Consider the following 18,658-nt stretch of genomic DNA (forward strand, 5'->3'; position numbering starts at 1 on the left):
GTGGTGGACTCTGATCTAGGAACTGGGTTTGATTCCCCACTTCTCCACATGAGCGGCAAATGGGTATAATGCCATAGAGTCCACCTTCCAAAGCGGCCATTTTCTCCAGGTGAATTGATCTCTGTCACATGGAGATTGGTTGTCATCCCAGGAGATCTCCAGCCACCACCTGGAGGTTGGCCACCCTAGGTGCCAAACCAAACAACAGGAAAGACTTAGCTCCATCTTGCTTGGCCATTGAGATTCTCCGGGACCTCTTGAGTGAGAGACAGATTCAACAGACTCTCGGTCTGATCCAGCAAAAAGAATTCATTCAGGCCAGGACTGGCTCCCCGCACAAGTTGCCCAAGCCACTGCTTGAGGTTCCAGGATTTGCAACAGATTGTGGGGTGCCTTGAATCCATTGTTGTGTCCTAGGCTTAACGTGTGCCATCATGCCTCCTGGGAAGAAAGGGCGCTCCAGGGCTTACCTTTCTTCAAGCCACAGGCGCTGTGGGACAGGGAGATAATGGACGCCAGCCATCCTCCCAACCTGTAGTGCCAGAGTCCGCTTCTGACTGCGAAAGGCCTTGCGCTAGCCCTAGCTCAGATTGGCACAGAACTCTTCCCCCCCATATGTTAACCTTGCTTGGTTCTGTCTTCATAATGACCCTCGATAGGAAGGTTCCCATTGAACTCCATGCAAATGTGCCCCCCCCCAAAGAGGGCTAGAGAAGGAGGGGGAGGGGTTGGTTTTGATATGCTGACTTTCAGTGAGCTGCATGGCTGAACAGGAATGGGAGCCGAGGTCTCCCAGGTCCTCGTTCACTAGTCTAACCATTACACCACACTACCTCATGTGCAACTTTCCCTCCCAGCCCCACAGAAAAATGACATGAAGGGCAGCTGAACTTACCACCTGCAGAAGAGCCAAGTACCCTGCGCCAACGTTATCAAAGTTGACTTTCACTTTTGTCCAGTACAACTCTCCTGTCTCGTTCAGGTTTTGACACTCGCTCATGTTGTTGACCAGGCTGTGGTCCAAAGGCATGTCGCTCTCTGTCTTGTTAATGCATTTCCCAAACTTCCCAGCAAACAGGTTGACTCCCATGATGCTGAAGATGAGCCAAAAAATGAGGCAGACAAGCAGAACGTTCATGATAGAAGGGATGGCGCCTACCAAGGCATTGACCACCACCTTTGACGAATGAGAAGAAAGCATGCAGTTACTGTAAGCCACAGGGCCAAACTGCCTACTCTACATAAGATGCACAATCAGGCCAGGTTCACACTGGCAACGGTCAATGGTGTGAAATAGTGTGGAACTCTTTTTAACTAAAGGATTTTCCATCAGGGCAACCATCCAACTGTGGCCCATGCACGATGAAGCAACAGCTCTGGACAGTAAGTACTGAATGACATCATCTCCGTAAAGCTGAGTATACATTAGGTGGGACCAACTGACTGGTGATAGGGTTGTCATAGTTTTGCCAGCTTCTGGCCTGGAGGAAGCATACCTTGGTCATTTATGCATGGTACTTTCACTCACGTTCACCCCCCGCCTGTCTCGGTTGTTCCTTGGCGTTAAGCATGAGTTTCCCCTCCATTAGAGAGGACCTCGCTGCCAGCCCTTACAAATTCTGGACCTTCCTGTCCCTCTGTTAACCTGCGTCTTCCTTTTCCCCTGAGCTCAGCTTGAGTGAAATCTCCACGCATAAGGCAAAGCGCGGGACACGCAAGCTTAGTTTTGCTCACAGCCAATTGCAAAGCAGCATGTCCAGAAGTGGGGATTCAAATACTTCCTGCTTCCAGGGAGCTCTTTCTGAGCAAGCCTTTTAAAACCGAGGCTTGGATTCCCCCCCCATTCTTTTCAGATTGCTCCATTTTTTGTTTTTTGGTCTTAAGATGCTTTTTTATGCGGCAATTGTTTTGGTCACGTCATGAGACGACAAGAGTCACTGGAAAAGACCGTCATGATAGGAAAAGTAGAGGGGAGCAGGAAAAGAGGAAGACCCAACAAGAGATGGATTGACTCAATAAAGGAAGCCGCAGCCTTCAATTTGCAAGATCAGAGCAAGGCTGTCAAAGATAGGACATTTTGGAGGACTTTCATTTATAGGGTCGCCATGAGTCGGAAGCGACTTGACGGCACTTAACACACACATGCGGCAATTGGATTGGGGGGGGGGAGGAACTTTCCTCTCACTACTGCCAATTATGAAGAAGCCTTTCAAGGGGCGGGGATTCTAATACTTCCTGATTCGAGCTTGGAGACTGCTGGTGCATAGACTCCCAACAGGAAAGTGTGGGTCCAGTGAGCAACGCACCTCAAGTCAAACTCCCATGCATAAATGACCCTTTTTTAACAGCTTCAAGGCAGCAAGATGTGCTTCAGACTCTCAGCCAGCGTCCTGCTCCCTGCAGCTGGTGAAGGCGTACCGCAGTACCAGCATGCAAGCCACTATGACAAAATAAGGTCTTGGCGATCGGGAGTTGTTCAAATAGAAGGCGGCCTCCAGCTCAAGAGCTGGTTACAGGTCGCACAGATGCTGCGGTTTGGCTTCCTCGTCCTGTTCTAGACACACGGCAGACTGAGGCCCCAGTGACCTTGGGGGTGGCAGAACGCACTGCCCTATTTCAGACTGCAAGCGAGCTGTTACATTGTTCAAAGTCCCCCAGCACGAATCATTCCCCGTAAGCAGAAAACTGGCACAACGGGTGGAAGCTGAAGCTTGAACTTTTCGTCCCAACATGTTTCTTTCTTTCTTTTTTTTAATTCACAGGGAGCTTTTACATGAGGGAACATAAAAAAGGTGAACTTCTCACCTGTACTACGCTTGCTGTCTCTGTAGTTCTAAAAAACTAAGCTAATGCCATCTCTTCGACTTTGGAATAACCAGGAAGCAAGACTGAAGATCGGCTTGGAGTCTTTGCGGATTTTAATCTGCGCTACTTTTTAAAAGAGTGGCGGACTCTGATCTGGAGAACTGGGTTCAATTCCCCACTCCTCTACATGAAGTTCGCTTTGGGCCGGTCACAGTTCTCTCTGAGCGCTCTCAGCCCACGCGGAGGCAGGCAATGGTAAACCATCTCCGAATGTCTCTTGACTTGAAAACCCCACGGGGTCACCGTAAGTCAGCTGTGTCTTGACAGCAAAAATCACACACACTGGGGGACTTTAAAAATGTGTATATCTGTCATTCCTTTTATTTTTTTTTAATGCTGCTTCTTTTGTTCTTGAGAATTTGAATCTAATATTTCTTCTACTGTCTAAAAGTCAATGTGCTATATAGACTTTTGGAGTAAATGGAAGGGACTCCTCTCCGTCAGAATGCAATGGGACAACCCATTCTGCCTCCTCAACCTCTTAATTTTTTTCCTGCTGCATACAGGTGTACGCAGCTCACCAGACGAACATTATTTTATGCATAATGACAGTCTGTAAATCATTTTTTCCTGCCCCAAGCCCTTTTAGTAACCTGTTTCCCAATTAGCAGAGTGTATAGCATTGTTCACCAAGGGATGGACTGTGGGAGGGGCTGTTGCTCAGTGGTAGAGCCTCTGCTTGCCATGCAGAGTGTCCCAGGTTCAGTCCCCGGCATCTCCAGTTAAAGGGACTAGGCAGGTAGGTGATGTGAAAGACCCCTGCCTGAGACCATGGAGAGCTAGTCTTGTTTGTGGCTTCCTAGAGGCACCTGGTTGGCCACTCTGAACAGACTGCTGGACTTGATGGGCCTTGGACTGATCCAGCAGGGTCTTTCTTATGTTCTTATGTAGTCTGAGTAGACAATACTGACTTTGATGGGCCAAGGGTCTGATTCAGTATGAGGCAGCTTCATGTGTTCATGTTCTCAGGACAGATGCCACAGGCACACGGAGCCAAACAAGGACCTTTTTCTATTTAGCAAAATTATCTATGCCCTTAAACCTAGGGACACTCGGGTGGGCCAGTTCACACATTACGAAGTCCTTGTCTCTTTCACATGGACACATGTCAAGTTAACACGTGTGGCCTGGGAGTTCCACACTAGATTTTATTTCTCAGGTGTGCAGGGGCCCCATTCAGGTCAGTACTGTGGCACAGACAGAGAGGGAGCTTAGCCTCCTCCCCCCTTCGCTTTGGTACACTGCACATATCCATCTCCTGTATAATATATAACTATCTACACATTTATCTTATTCTTTGGTCCTGAGCAGGTTCGGTAAGCAATGTAACACATTCAAAGCAAGCACGCAAAATAATACTGTGCAGTTAAGGACTTGATCCTTTGAGGTCCCGGGCCCAAGCCCCATATTGTCAGTGGGGAATGATACCAATTGAATTGGAGGGTTTGAGGCCAGTAGATGCATTTCAAGGCAACACCATCATGGGAAGAAAAGTCACATTTGCGATATGGCTCGAAAGCGATGAAAATGGATCACGTAGCAGCACGTACATTCTCGACTCTGGCTTGAAATATCCAGTAATATCAACATGCATTGCAACAGACAAGATGACAATCAAATTATGGGCACGTCACTCAGCATTTTGAACCAACGGTACACAGTATGAAGGGTTTCCAGGCATGCAGAACATCATATTAAAAATGTGGGGGTACAATCCAGAAAAAGTTAGTCATGACTACAGCCGAGTCTAAGCAGGAGGCATAGGTTGTGAAGAAATTTGCCTCCTGCAAAATGCATTACCAGTTCAGAAATAATTTGGAGGAGCCTCCAGCATTCAGAACAAGGGCAGGAAACATTGCCCTTACTCTGAGTTGAGTTTGTGGTGTAGTCAGATCTGATTGGATACACGACAACCAGAGGTCATCCTCGCTCCCTTCATCTCACAGACCGGGCAAGGAACTTTGAACAAAAATTGACACCCGAGCGGCTGCTGAGAAGGAAAAAGGAGTGAACTTGAGGGAAAGGGTAAAGTGCACGATGATCTTCAGGAGAACTGAATCCGAAGATCCTTTTTTTTTGCACCGAGAAGTTCGCCCATGAAAATCTGGCTCAGGCTTAGAATCCAATGAAAGCCGCATCAAAAACAACGGAATGAGACTTGGGCACGACTGACATTCGTTTTATTGTTTGCTGACAAACAATTCCTGGATTGTTCTGATTTTCTTAAAACATATTAAAGGCTTGTTAGGTCTTCTGTAATTGAAGGGTGGCTAGAGACCATGGCGGTTGCTTGGCAGAGCCGCTACAGAGGACCCCTGAATTGTTCCATCCTGTTGGCTTTGTCATTTATGGATTCGTTGCCTTGAGGATCCACGCCTTTCTACTTTTCAGGCGTAGTCCCCCTTCAGCTCTTCAGACCCCATTTCTGTTTCTAACGTCAAGTAATACAGATTTCTTAAAAAAAAAAAAAAAAAACGGTTTCCGCTGTAAATTGAATAGTAGAAAATGTCACTGTTTGCTGCCTATCAGGCTGGTGTCCAACTTTCCAACAAGCCAATAATACAACATTCATTTCACGATTAATTTCGTGACATCTGTAAGGAGGGGAAGGGAACAGCAGGATCAAAGGACTTTGCACATCAAGGGGAGGCCATTGTTTACTTTGGTACATTGAAAAAAAACACCACAAAGTTATGCAACGGTACCAAAATGTTTACACCTTAAAACAACGAGAATGCGAGAATGATGTATTATATGTGTGTGTGTGTGTGTTTCATTTAAATGGTCCATTTTTGATCGTTCGTTTGCATTGTTATTTTTGAGTGCATTCTTTAAATGAGGTTTGCTTGAGCGGGGTTATACATGCTTTGAATGCTGCAGGAGGAATTATTATTGTGGGACAAAAGATTCCTAGTGAAAACAGGAAGGAGGCGGTCACGGACTGCTCAGTACAGATGTGGCTCCAGAATGCTCCAAATTGTGACTGTCAACCCTGACTGCAAAGCAGATGATTATGGGGTGGGGGAGGGAAATGTGGCAAGGTGAGGCTGGGAGCTACTCTAAAGGTCACGTCGAATGGCACGGGCTTGCAGTTTCCAATGCAATCCACACATGTCATTTGCATCGATCGAACTAATGCAGAGAGAGCCAGCGTGGTGTAGCGGTTAAGAGTGGTGGACTCTAATTTGGAGAACCGGGTTTGATTCCCCACTCCTCCACATGAGCGGCGGACCCTTTCTTATCTGGTGAACTGGGTTGGTTTTCCCCACTCCTCCAGGTGAGTGGTGGACTCTAATCTGGAGAACCAGGTTTGTTTCCCCGCTCCTACACTTGAAGCCTGAAGAAGAGTTGGTTTTTATATGCCAACTTTCTCCACCACTTAAGGAAGACTCAAACCGGCTTACAATCACCTTCCCTTCCCCTCCCCTCCCCACCACAGACACCCTGTGAGGTAGGTGGGGCTGAGAGAATGTGCCTAGCCCATGGTCACCCAGCTGGCTTCATGTGTATGAGTGGGGAAACAAATCCATTTCACCAGATTAGCGTCCGCAGCTCAAGTGGAGGAGTGGGGGAATCAAACCCGGTTCTCCAGATCAGAGTCCACTGCTCCAAACCACCGCTCTTAACCACTACACCATGCTGGCTGCTGGATAACCTTGGGCCAGTCACAGTTCCCTCAGAATTCTCTCAGCCCATGCCAATTAGATTTACCATGGGTTGATGTACGCACATCTAGAAGAATTGTTAATTCTGTATCAGATTGTGTCAGCGTCTGTCCAAGTGGGAAGACTCACTATTTGGGTTAAGAGTTTGCATCAAGCCACACAAAATATTAGATAAAACTATCTCACAAGGTTTATTTCTGGATGTGTTTGCTATAACTTTCTGTATTTATGACCGCTGAGGAAGGCCTATTCACACCTAAACGTGTCTGGTCTACCATTGGTCATTTACATTGATTGTATATCAACTGTGTATAAGAATTTTATAACAAATTTTTTTTATATGTAGCCTGTATTCTGGTCCCTGTGTTTTTAATTTTTTTATAGTGTACACCTTGCGATAAATGTAAATATTTTGTTCTGGTGGATAGTTTGTAGCACCTTCCACCACCACAACGAATGCAGATTAGCACATGCAGAATTGTGCAAGACAGCTACATCTAGGGTTGCCAGGTCCCTCTTCGCCACCGGCAGGAGGTTTTGGGGGTGGAGCCTGAGGAGGGTGGAGTTTGGGGAGGGGGGGACTTCAATGCCATAGAGTCCAGTTGCCAAAGTGGCCATTTTCTCCAGGTGAACTGATTAGCTGGAGATCTGTTGCTAGTACCCGGAGATTGGCAACCCTAGCTACATCGTAAACATCTTTGGGTGCAATTTCCAAGCATGGAAGAGCATCTGTTGATTCCAGGCTGCAGAAAGCCTGAAGGACAGCTGCCTTTTCAAATAAGCTGTCTTGCCTTATTACAGTGCAACTCCACTGGCCTCTCTGTGGACATACGGATGTATGTGCTGTCAAGTCACAACTGATTTATGGTGACCCATCAAAGGCCTTTCAAAGTAAGCGGGAAGAAGAAGTGGTTTGTCATGTGCTTCGTCTACACCGTCTTCTTTGGTGGTCTCCAGTCCAAGTACTTACCCTGCTTAACTTCTGAGATCTGACAGATCCAGTTATATAACCATGCCACCTTCTCTCCCATCTGGCACCCCTAGGATACTCCCAATTCCAACAATGTGATGTACATAGCCACAGACAGGGCTAGACTGACCAATAAACTAAGCACTTCAACCAATCAGGGGGTCTGGCTTTGATTTATGGCAATTATCTGGTGCTTCCCAAGGTGAAATGAGCGCATATCTCTCTTCCAGCTTCCCTGAGATTCCTTGCGGTTCAAAAGACGTATGTGAACAATAGCCTGGAAACCAAGAATTGAAGAATATTCTCTGCCCTGCTGAAGATCCCGCTAATCGAGAATGATGTGGTGGAACTAAGTGAGGGGAAAATAAGTGGGGAAGGGGCCATGGCTCAGTGGTAGAGCATCTGCTTAGCATGCAGAAGGTCCCAGGTTCAATCCCTGACCTCTCCAGTTAAAGGGACTAAGCAAGTCAGTGGTGTGAAAGACCCCTGCCTGAGACCCTGGAGAGTTGGCTTTGTGGGTTACCAGCTCACCTGGAGAGCCGCTGCCGGTCTGAGTAGACAATAATTTTATTTTACTCTAACTTTTGTCCTTTTATGTACTGCAGACTGTACTATGCCAATAAAGGTATTTGAAATTTGACTTTGATGGATCAAAGGTCTGATTCAGTATAAGGCAGCTTCATGTATTCATGTGTGAAAATATGTACATATTGTCATGTGGCCCTGAGCTGGATGGCCAAAGCTAGCCCCGATCTAGTCAGATCTCAGAAGCTAAGCAGCGTCAGCCCCAGGGCCGGATTTAGGTTTGATGAGGTCCCTAACTATTGAAGGTAATGGCAATTATCCAGCTGTCCTTTGTCAACAACAAATTGTCGCTGTTTTTTTGTGTTGAATATATGCTATATGGTAATTTATGGACCTAATAGGTATCTAAAGCCATTTGCATATAACAAAATATGTATTTTATCAAAGTAATTGTTGAACTGAAATACAATTTTTTTCCTTTAAATTTTTTGGGGGCCCCCAAGAGAGTGGGGCCCTAAGCTATAGCTTGTAAATCCGGCACTGGTCAGCCCTGATGAGTGCTTGGTTGGGAGAACCCCAAGGAAATTTAGGATTACTATGCAGAGCTAGACAATGGCAGCCTGCCTCTGTTCATCTCTTGCCTTGAAAACCAACTGGGGTCACCAGAAGTTGGCTGCGACTTGACTGCACTTTCCACCGCCATTGGTATGCCGGTTTCGGCACATGCCTTCTCTTGTCAATGCCAGGGGACAAAAAATGTGTTTATGCATCCAAATGGCCTAGGAAGCCTTTTGGCCTGGAGTCCCCAGCGTTCCCAAACTGTCTCTTCTCTCATCTACACGGTTTATGGCATTTTTGCTGACTCGGTGAGCAAACTGCCATCCAAAGCAAAACTGTGAAATACAACTGCCGGTTTGAATACTGACCAAAGTGAAATCTTAGTAGGGGAAACACACACACACACACATTTGGTCTTTTGAAGAGTGATGCCTTTGTTCAATGGCCATCCTAACTAGCCCCGATCTACTGCAGCTACACAGAAAGTGCATGGGCACTTTCACCCGCGTTCGTCCCCGGTCTGTCTCCGTTGTTCCTTGGAGTTTTCCCTCCATTAGTGATGACCTTGCAGTCCGCCCTCACAAATCCTGGGACTTCCCGCTCCTCTGCTAACCCGATTCTTCCCTCTCCCCCGAGCTCAGCCCAGGTGAAATCCCCGTGCATAAGGCAAAACGCGGGACACCCGAGCCGGGTTTCTCTCAGAGAAAACAAGCAACCAATTACAAAGCAGCATGTAAAGAGGGAGGGATTCAAATGCTTCCTGCTCCTTCTGAGCTCTTTCTGAGCAGAGGAAAGGCTTTTTCAAAATGAGGTTTGGATTTCTACCCCCCCTTCCTTTCAGATTTCTCCATTTTTTGTTTCTTTTTCTTAAAATGCTTTTTAATGCAGAGATTGGGTTTTGGGGGGGGGATTTTCTCTCACAGTAAGCACTACAAAGTAAGCCAATTACAAAGCAGCATTTAAGGGGCGAGGATTTGGTTTGAGCTTGGAGACTGCTGGTGCATAGAGCCCCAACAGGCAGGTGTGGGTCCAGTGAGCAACGAACCTCTGGTAAAACTCCCATGCATATACGACCAAAGAGAATTTAAAATGTAACAAAGGGTGTGGTAGTTTTCAAGAGGAGGAAGACTGCGCCTGCGGAATCTGGAGCATGCACGGAATCATGCAAGTTAAAACCAATGCCAATAATAATCCAGGCCATGCATCACTTCCCTCCTTTTCATCCCTGAGCTCTTGCGAAAACTCCCATAGGTGACAAGTAGGGTTGCCAACCTCCAGGTGGTGGCTGGAGATCTCCTAATATTACAACTGATCTCCAGGCAATGGAGATCAATCCACCTGAAGAAAACGGCTGCTTTGGAAGGTGGGTGGTATGGCATTGTACCATGCTGAGGTCCCGTCCCTCTCCAAACCCCACTTTCTCCAGCCTCCAACCCCAAAATCTACAGGTATTTCCCAACCCAGAGCGGGCAACCCTGGTGACAAGACACAAACACTCGGAATAAAACATCAAATGGTTATCCAAACAAATTATGAACAGCCTAATGTTCCTCGGGTGAGTTCCTCTGGCCTCATTCCCTTGGATGCCAATGGATCCTGATCGCATCGATGCGAGCATCTGGATGTTAAAAAAAACACGGATGTGTGATTTGTCAGGAAGGCTCAGATACAGTACAAACCTAACAAAGCCAATTTCTCGAGAGACCAAGAGGGGGGATGGAAGTTTCTTGGATAAGGGTACTTCCTGTCTTCATTTTAAATTACTGAACCCTAAAAAGACCTTCCCTCATCTACTGGACCAGTGTAGGGGATGAAGGACCTGTTCCCCTTCCCCTCCAGATTTTCCCTCCTGTGTGGGGAATGGGGTTGCGAGAAACTGGTAGAAACCAACAACCTGGGGAAAGCATCAATCCCCTGCAGTGAAGCAGCATCTCTGCATTGATTTTACTCCTGTTTTGAGGTTCTGCCAAGGAATGTAAGGGGCAAATACAGTTGCTTCTCCTTCTAAGCACTGAAGTATAGTTTTGGAGTTGCCAGCGACAGTACAGTCTAATACTGGGGGAATGTCATAGAAAAAGGGTTGCCAGGTCCCTCTTCGCTACTGGTGGGAGGTTTTTGGGGCGGAGCCTGCAAAGGGCGGGGTTTGGAGAGGGGAGGGACTTCAATGCCATAGAGTCCAATAGAGTGGTGTAGTGGTTTGGAGCGGTAGACTCTGATCTGGTGAACTGGATTTGTTTCCCCACTCCTCCACACGAAGCCAGCTGGGTGACCTTGGGCTAGTCACAGCTCTCTTAGAGCTCTCTCAGCCTCACCTACCTCACAGGGTGTCTGTTGTGGGGAGGGGAAGGGAAGGTGATTGTAAGCCGATTTGATTCTTCCTGAAGTGGTAGAGAAAGTCGGTATATAAAAACCAACTCTTCTTCTTTTTCCAATTGCCAAAGTGGCCATTTTCTCCAAGTGAACTGATCTCTATCGTCTAGAGCTCAATTGTAATAGCAGGAGATCTCCAGCTAGTACCTAGAGGTTGGTAACCCTACATAGAAATGATATCCCTCCGGATAGTATGTTAGGCAGAGGAGTTCAAGCTTTGCTTCCGTTGCATGCTAGGCATTCTTCAGTTAGAATGCACGGGTGCTTACATGCAACTCAAGATTGGCTTGAAATTTTCCCCCTTGAGCCCAGTTTCTCCAGCCCGAGCTTTGCAAGGCATTTGACAGACATACTGGCTAACTCGTCAACCACCAGTTCAGCAATCTGGCTGCCCCCTTTTCCATATTGTAGGTAGGCTGTCTGCTTACTTTTTTAAAAAATCACCTTCCCTCCCCACAACAAACACCCTGTGGGGTAGGTGGGGCGGAGAGAGCATGACTGGCCCAAGGTCACCCAGTTGGCTTTGTGTGGAGGAGTGGGGAAACAAATCCAGTTCACCAGATTAGCCTCCGCCTCTCATGTGGAGGAGTGGGGAATTAAACCCAGTCCTCCAGATGAGACTCCACCATTCCAACTGAAGAGCGACCAACTGAAGAGAACAAAACGAATGTACCACCCATCTAGGTAAGGAAAAATCAAGGAAAAGGAATAAGAAATGAATGGGGGAAATTTTTGCACCCAACACCTATTTAAACTGAAGTTCAAGGTCCCATTCTTCTCACCTTCCAGTTCCCCCACACCCGATTAACTTTAGCCAAGTTTCCCTTGGCCCATTCATTTGAAAAGAGGCTATTTTTCTCATAATGTGTGCCCCCAGGATGAACCCATAAACTACTGTCATTTTTTCATGATGCATTTGTACCTTTGGCACTGAAATTACTTAGCGCAGTGCTTTTTTTTTTTTTTTAACTTTTCCTTTTTCTTTTTTGAGCATAATATCAACTGGGAATAATAGAAAACTGTACTTGTCCCCAGGTCATGGCTAGGTGTTGCTAAAACAGAATATTGATGTTCCTGGGCCAGGTATTTGTAATTCTCATTTGCTTTTAAAGACAAATATATTTTGCCAATGCGGGAGATCCTTGCGAAAGAAAGTAACGTGAAGGATGTATACATAGAAGGATAAAGGTGGAGTCAGTTAACTTTTTAGAGTTGCCAACCTCCAGGTATTAGCTGGAGATCTCCTGCTATTACAACTGATCTCCAGCCGATAGAGGTCAGTTCACCTGGAGAAAATGGCAGCTTTGGCAACTGGACTCTATGGCATTGAAGACCCTTCCCTCTCCAAACCCCACCCTCCTCAGGCTCTGCCCCAAAAACCTCCCACTGGTGCCTTGTGCAAATCAGGACATCTCAGGAAGCACCATTCCGGGGACCGCTCACCTGTGTCATGCCATCACGCAGAATAAGCTTTGAGGCTTTCCCTACATTGGTCTTGGTATTCTCAGGGCCTGCTAAAGCCCATCTGGACTGGCTTTTACAAAACTTTCCCGAAAGGCCTTCTCTGACTTTGCACTTTGACACTGGTGAACTTTACGTCATTGCCACAGTCAGGGATGTACACATACGGATGTGCACAGGTCCCTCCATGCTGTATATTGAAGACAGGGTGGCAGGTGTTTGCAATGGTGTAGTGGTTAAGAGTGGTGGTCTGGAGCGGTGGACTCTGATCTGGGGAACCGGGTTTGATTCCCCACTCCTTCATGTGAGTGGTGGAGGCTAATCTGGTGAACTGGGTTGGTTTCCCCGCTCCTACACACGAAGCCAGCAGGGTGACCTTGGGGTAGTCACACTCTCTCTGCCCCACCTACCTCACAGGATGTCTGTTGTGGGGAGGGGAAGGTGATTGTAAGCCCATTTGATTCTTCCTTAAGTGGTAGAGAAAGTTGGCTTATAAAAACCAACTCTTCTTCAATGCTTCAGTGCTCCACTGTGCGTGCATTATGTATGGGTCAGCCACTGTAGGAACTAGGGTATGTTTAGCCTGAAGAGGAGAAGTCTGAGAGGGGATATGATAACCATCTTCAAGTACTTGAAGGGCTGTTATCTAGAGGAAGGTGCTGAGTTTCCTGTTGCTCCAGAAGGTCGGATCAGAACCATCGGGTTGAAATTAAATCAAAAGAGTTTCTGTCTAGACATTAGGGAGAACTTTCTAACAGTTAGAGGGTTCCTCAGTGGAACAGGCTTCCTCGGGAGGTGGTAAGCTCTCCTTCCCTGGAGGTTTTTAAGCAGAGGCTAGATGGCCATCTGTCAGCAGTGCTGATTCTATGACAGATGATGGGCAGATGATGAGAGGGAGGGCATCATGGCCATCTTCTGGGCATGGAGTAGGGGTCACTGGGGTGTGTGGGGAGGGAGGTAGTTGTGAATTTCCTGCATTGTGCAGGGGTTGGACTAGATGACCCTGGTGGTCCCTTTCAACTCTATTATTCTAAGTTGGTCTTTCATCAACCCTCACGAACCTGTCCTTCACTCAGTCTACAGAAAAGCAGGATACATATTTTTAAACTTTGAAAAACCCTGCACTTTGACCACGGAGGACTATTCTAGTCCTATGTTTTGTCCAGAAAGAAAACATTTGATTTGGCAAACGCTCTGGCTCCAATTAGACAGTGACCAAGCAGAAAATTATACATACAAATATGGCACAGCCTTAGGTCAGCCTAAGATGGAAGAGAGAGAAATGCTACGTTCACAAACAGGCGAGCTTGCAAATGCCTCCAAATGCAAAGCTGCCTAATAGGAAAGCGTGCTGTGGCCTTAATAGCCAACTATTTTCTAAACACTTGCAGAATTGTTACAAAACATCCGCTAGCAAGAATAATTCGGCACATTTGCAAGCATATGTTTTTTGTTTAAAACATATTTGCTTACTGCAAACGCTTATTTTCTCCCGCCCATTTTTTTTGCAACTGACAAACATTTTGGGAATGCATGGGGAAAACTGCACTTTTGCTTGCAAGTTTGAATTGTGTGCAAACTGCCCCACCTTTCCTGACACACCTCTAGTTTGGAACTCTTGAAAACAGAGGGGGGAGGCCCTGAAATATTGCAAATCCAGAAACACAAGGTGGGCAGGAAACAGAAGGCCATCAATTGCATTTCCCCCAACCCTAGACCCCCCCACACTCTAGGCAGGATGCTGAACACATGGTGCATGTTCCCACAGACTTCTTCCCCAGAGCAGGGAACGTCACAAGCAAAGGGTGCCATTCACCAAGAGGCTGGTCCCAGCTGATGGCTCCAGATATTTGCATGCAAATTGTCCAAACATGCATATGTTGACTATGCAAAGACGAGTAACACGTGCAGTGAAATGGAAGGAGGGGGGAGGCAGACAAGAGGAATGATGTGACACACATACCACCTAATGCTTGCATACTTTGAGTGGAGGTGATAGAAAAGAAAATGCTGCGTTTGGCCCTTCCTTTTAAACACAACCAGACCTAGGGTTGCCAGCTCTGGGTTGAGAAATACCTGGAGGTTTTGGGGGCAGAGCCTGAGGAGGGCAGGGTTGGGGAGAGGAGGAACTTAAGAACATAAGAAAAGCCCTGCTGGATCAGACCAAGGCCCATCCAGTCTGTTCACACAGTGGCTAACCAGGTGCCTCTAGGAAGTCCCCAAACAAAACTTCAATGCCATAGAGTCCAATTGCCAAAGCACCCATTTTCTCCAGGTGAACTGATCTCTATCGGCTGGAGATCAGTTGTAATAGCAGGGTTGCCCACCTCCAGGTACTAGCTGGAGATCTCCTGCTAATTCAACTGATCTCCAGCCGATAGAGATCAGTCCACCTGGAGAAAATGACGGCTTTGGCAATTGGACTCTATGGCATTGAAGTCCCTCCCCTCCCCAAACCCCACCCTCCTCAGGCTCCACCCCAAAAACCTCCTGCTGGTTGTGAAGAGGGACCTGGCAACCCTACTTCTGAGTACAACCCAGAAGTGACCATGGATTGCTCTAGGAATAGCCAGATATTATCCTTGTGACTTCTAGGTAGTACTCCAGGTTGTACCCGGAAGCAATGTCATTGCATTTGCGATGCCACTGAGTTGTATTATTTTTTAAATTTTAATTTAAAATTTACCCTCTGCTGCCACTCCAAGCAGTGGCGAGAAACAAGTGGCGGGTATGTCCCCCGGAGGACTTGTCGTTCAGATAACACCAGTGTTTTGGTGGTCCCCGGCCTGGGGAGTCTGGCTGGCCTCAACCAGGGCCAGGGCTTTTTCTGCCCTGACCCCTGCCTGGTGGAATAGCCTCTCTAGTGAGACCAGGACCCTGCGGGACCTCAAAGAGTTCCACAGGACCTGTAAAACAGAGCTGTTCCACCAGACCTATGGTTGAGGCCAGCTATGGTTCCCTACATATAAATGCTGGCCACCCTAACCCCCTCTGTGGCAGTATCTTCCCCTATTCAATCTGGTATTTATTCCGTCTGCTCGCCTAGTTTATGTTTTGTGTTTTACACTCTAGAGGCGCTTATATGATTTTATAGGGCTATTTTAATGCTTTTACTGATTAATAGGATTTTTATATTCTTGCAAGCTGCTCGGAGCCTGGTTTGTGGCTGGGGAGAGAGGGGTAATAAGTGGAAATAATAAAATAAATAAGAACTTAAGGTGAGGGATGCCCTGCACTGGCTGAGCGCTAAGCAGTCCTGATTATTACTCTCAAAAGGACAAAATACGACATTTTTCTCCCCCCACCCCAGGCTAATAATGACATGGTGTCGATAAGCAGGGGGGAGAGGGAGTTAGTTTTGATGGGTGAAACTATATGCAGGGTGGGAAGAGTTCAGCCCTCTCCTCTGTGGCCCCCTGCACACCAAGAAGATCTAGTAATCTGCCTAGAGTCAGTGTACACATTGTATACAACGGGGGTTATTCAAGAGAGGGGAGGGACTAGGAAAAGGGAATGCATGAACCTCCTTCCCTGGAGGTTTTTAAGCCGAAGCTAGATGGCCATCTGTTAGCAATGCTGATTCTGTGGCCGTAGGCAGATCATGAGAGGGAGGGCATCTTGGCCAACTTCTGGGCATGGAGTAGGGGTCACTGGGGGTGTGGGAGGGGAAGTAATTGTGAATTTCCTGCATTGTGGAGGGGGTTGGACTAGGTGACCCTGGTGGTCCCTTCCAACTCTGTGATTCTATGAATCTGCCGCTCACTCTATCCATGAATTGTACTCAAGGGCCATTATGGGGACAAGCATTTAGAAGCCCCTGGAAAGAAAGGAAACCAACAAGAAAATCCCTTCAAAACAGAGGCTCCCAAATGTACGAACTTTGCAGACTCAAGTTAATTTATTTTATTCTAGGGTCCAAACTAGGCAAGTTGTTTGGGCGAGTTGTATATGGGTTTCCCCAACCCAACTTGCGTTCCTTGCAGTCACACGGCAGCTACAGGGAATGTCATTTTAACGATCGAAGGGAGCCGTTCCAAAGCTATGGAAGTAACTCCCTGCTGGGGGCTGTTTCAGCTTCTAAAAATGGTCTGAGGGGGAAGCAGGAGCCCAGTACCCCTCGAGCATGTGCAGTCTAATCTACCTCTCCAAGGGGAGAGGGCTTTTGCACCGAAATGTTCGTGCCGAAGTTTCTGAAGAAGCCAGTCAAGGGTAATGCACCGAGACCATGAAAAACTAACTCAAGGAGTGCACATCATTTTGGTATTTCACTTGAGTTCAAAATCACCTGGATTTAAACAAGTTCTTATCTTTGTATAGGGCTTTTCACCCACCAAGTTGTACATCTGTTGGGAAATACTTGGAGATTTTGGGGGAGGAGCCTGAGGAGGGTGGGGTTTGGGGAGGGGAGGGACTTCAATGACATAGAGTCCAATTGCCAAGGTGGCCATTTTTCTCCAGGTGAACTGATCTTTGTCGGCTGGTTATCAGGTGTAATAGCAGGAGATCTCCAGCTAGTACCTGGAGGTTGGCAACCCTAATATGTATGTTTATGCATGACATCCATATGGCATCTTGTGTGAATGTCCCCAGGGACCAGGATCCTTCAGAATCCGAGGTCTGTGCTGCGCCCACTGGGATCCTAAGGTGCCGTTTCATCACTGCTACAACGGCTACTCTGACGGACTGGCATTTCTGTTTGCAGAGGAGGTGAGGGCCGTTTTTGCCAGTACCATCTGCAGACTCCCCCTTTCGCCCCTTGCACCATCCTGAGGAGTTTGCCTTCAGTTGCACAATATCAGGGGTCACATAAAGCTGCTGTGGGAGAGGTTGCTCTGCTGAGGCATGACCTGGCTTGCACTGCTTAGGATCCTAGCCACAGAGTGCATGTGGTCACTGAGAAGCGGTGACTGAATGTCAGAGCCTCTGCTTTGCATGCAGAAGTTCCCAGGTTCAATCCCTGGCATCTCCAGTTTAAAAGACCAAAAAGTAGGTGATGTGAATGACCTCTGCCTGAGACCCTGGAAAACTGCTGCCAGTCCAAGCAGACAATACTGACCTCGATGGTATTCGGTATAAGGTGTGTTCAAACCAGAGCTGAATGCTACACAGAATGAGACTTTCGTGGCTGGCCTGGGTGCAAACGCCCTTCCTGCCTCGTCAGAAAATGGCCCCACCCTTATATTATCTGATTTTAACCCTGTTTGAAGCCAGGGGAATCGATAAGATTTCTTTTGATACACCTTGTAAGTGAGGCACAATTGTCTGACAGATGTCCCCACCCCCTGAAATCTGTTTGAAGACCGCTGCGAGACAAGGCGTGCAGCGGGATTAACTCCTAAAGGAATCCGCTAGGGAGTCAGTCCAAGCCAAAACAATACCTACAAGTAACATGATCTTGTTGGGGTGAGGAGGGGAGAGGGAAAAGGATATTTTGCTTTTGCAATATTACCCTGCCCCGCACCCTCCCCTGAATCGTTCTATCTTTGGGTGTGTGGAATACAACAGGCTCTGCTGTGGCCACGCTAGGACACCTTTTTCAATAATAAATTATTGCTTATTGACTGTACGGGCTGGTTTTTAACCACTGTTTTAACTGTTTTATTGTGTTTTACGATATGATTATATTTATCTGAGTTGCCCTGAGCCCGGTCTTGGCTGGGGAGGGCGGATTATAAATATAATGAAATAAATAAATGGACACTGTCTATTGTTTCATTTGCAGCCTTCCGTGAAACAAATAATGACAAAATTACAACAGACCAATGAACAAACAAACAAACAAACAATGGCCTTCGTAACATGCTGTTCATAGACAGGTGGGCATTGATGATGGGTCTTGTGGAGTTTTTGTTTTTCGTTTTTAATTGAATCTTACCCTCATCCCTTCAAATCGTGACAGTGCTCTTAAGGGTCTCAGAGCTCTGAGGGTCCTAAGGGATTTAATGGGACCCATTTCCGAGTATCCAAGTGTACTAGCTATGAGGCTTACTAATGACACCTGAATGGAGACACAAAAGAGGAGAAGTCCAAACTATTAGCACAAATCCGACCAGCGGGCTTTTCTTCTCTGGCTTTCTTTCCTGGAAAGATAAACTTTGTCAATCAATAGGAAGAGCCTAAATGGGGAAAAAAGTGATATTAGCTCAGCATGCAGACGTATCAAAAATCTTTTCCGGAAGCTGTGTGAGACACAGAACCATTGATTTCCATATTCAAGATGGAACCCGTGAGATGTAGAAATCAG

General features: G+C 46.9%; 1 protein-coding gene across 2 annotated transcripts in view; it reads right to left on the reverse strand.

Moving 5' to 3' along the window:
* Positions 1–18,658, reverse strand: part of LOC130484301 (sodium channel protein type 5 subunit alpha-like) — a 229,386-nt gene that overhangs the window by 13,014 nt on the left and 197,714 nt on the right. For both annotated transcript variants that reach the window (XM_056857212.1, XM_056857211.1), the window contains 2 exons: positions 18,290–18,412; positions 896–1,177 (listed from right to left, as the gene is read on the reverse strand). In XM_056857212.1, the coding sequence (XP_056713190.1) occupies positions 896–1,177; positions 18,290–18,412 (405 nt within the window). The remainder of the gene's footprint in view (positions 1–895; positions 1,178–18,289; positions 18,413–18,658) is intronic.

The sequence above is a fragment of the Euleptes europaea genome, chromosome 11 (assembly GCF_029931775.1).
Source record: "Euleptes europaea isolate rEulEur1 chromosome 11, rEulEur1.hap1, whole genome shotgun sequence".
Classification (NCBI taxonomy): Eukaryota; Metazoa; Chordata; class Lepidosauria; order Squamata; family Sphaerodactylidae; genus Euleptes; species Euleptes europaea.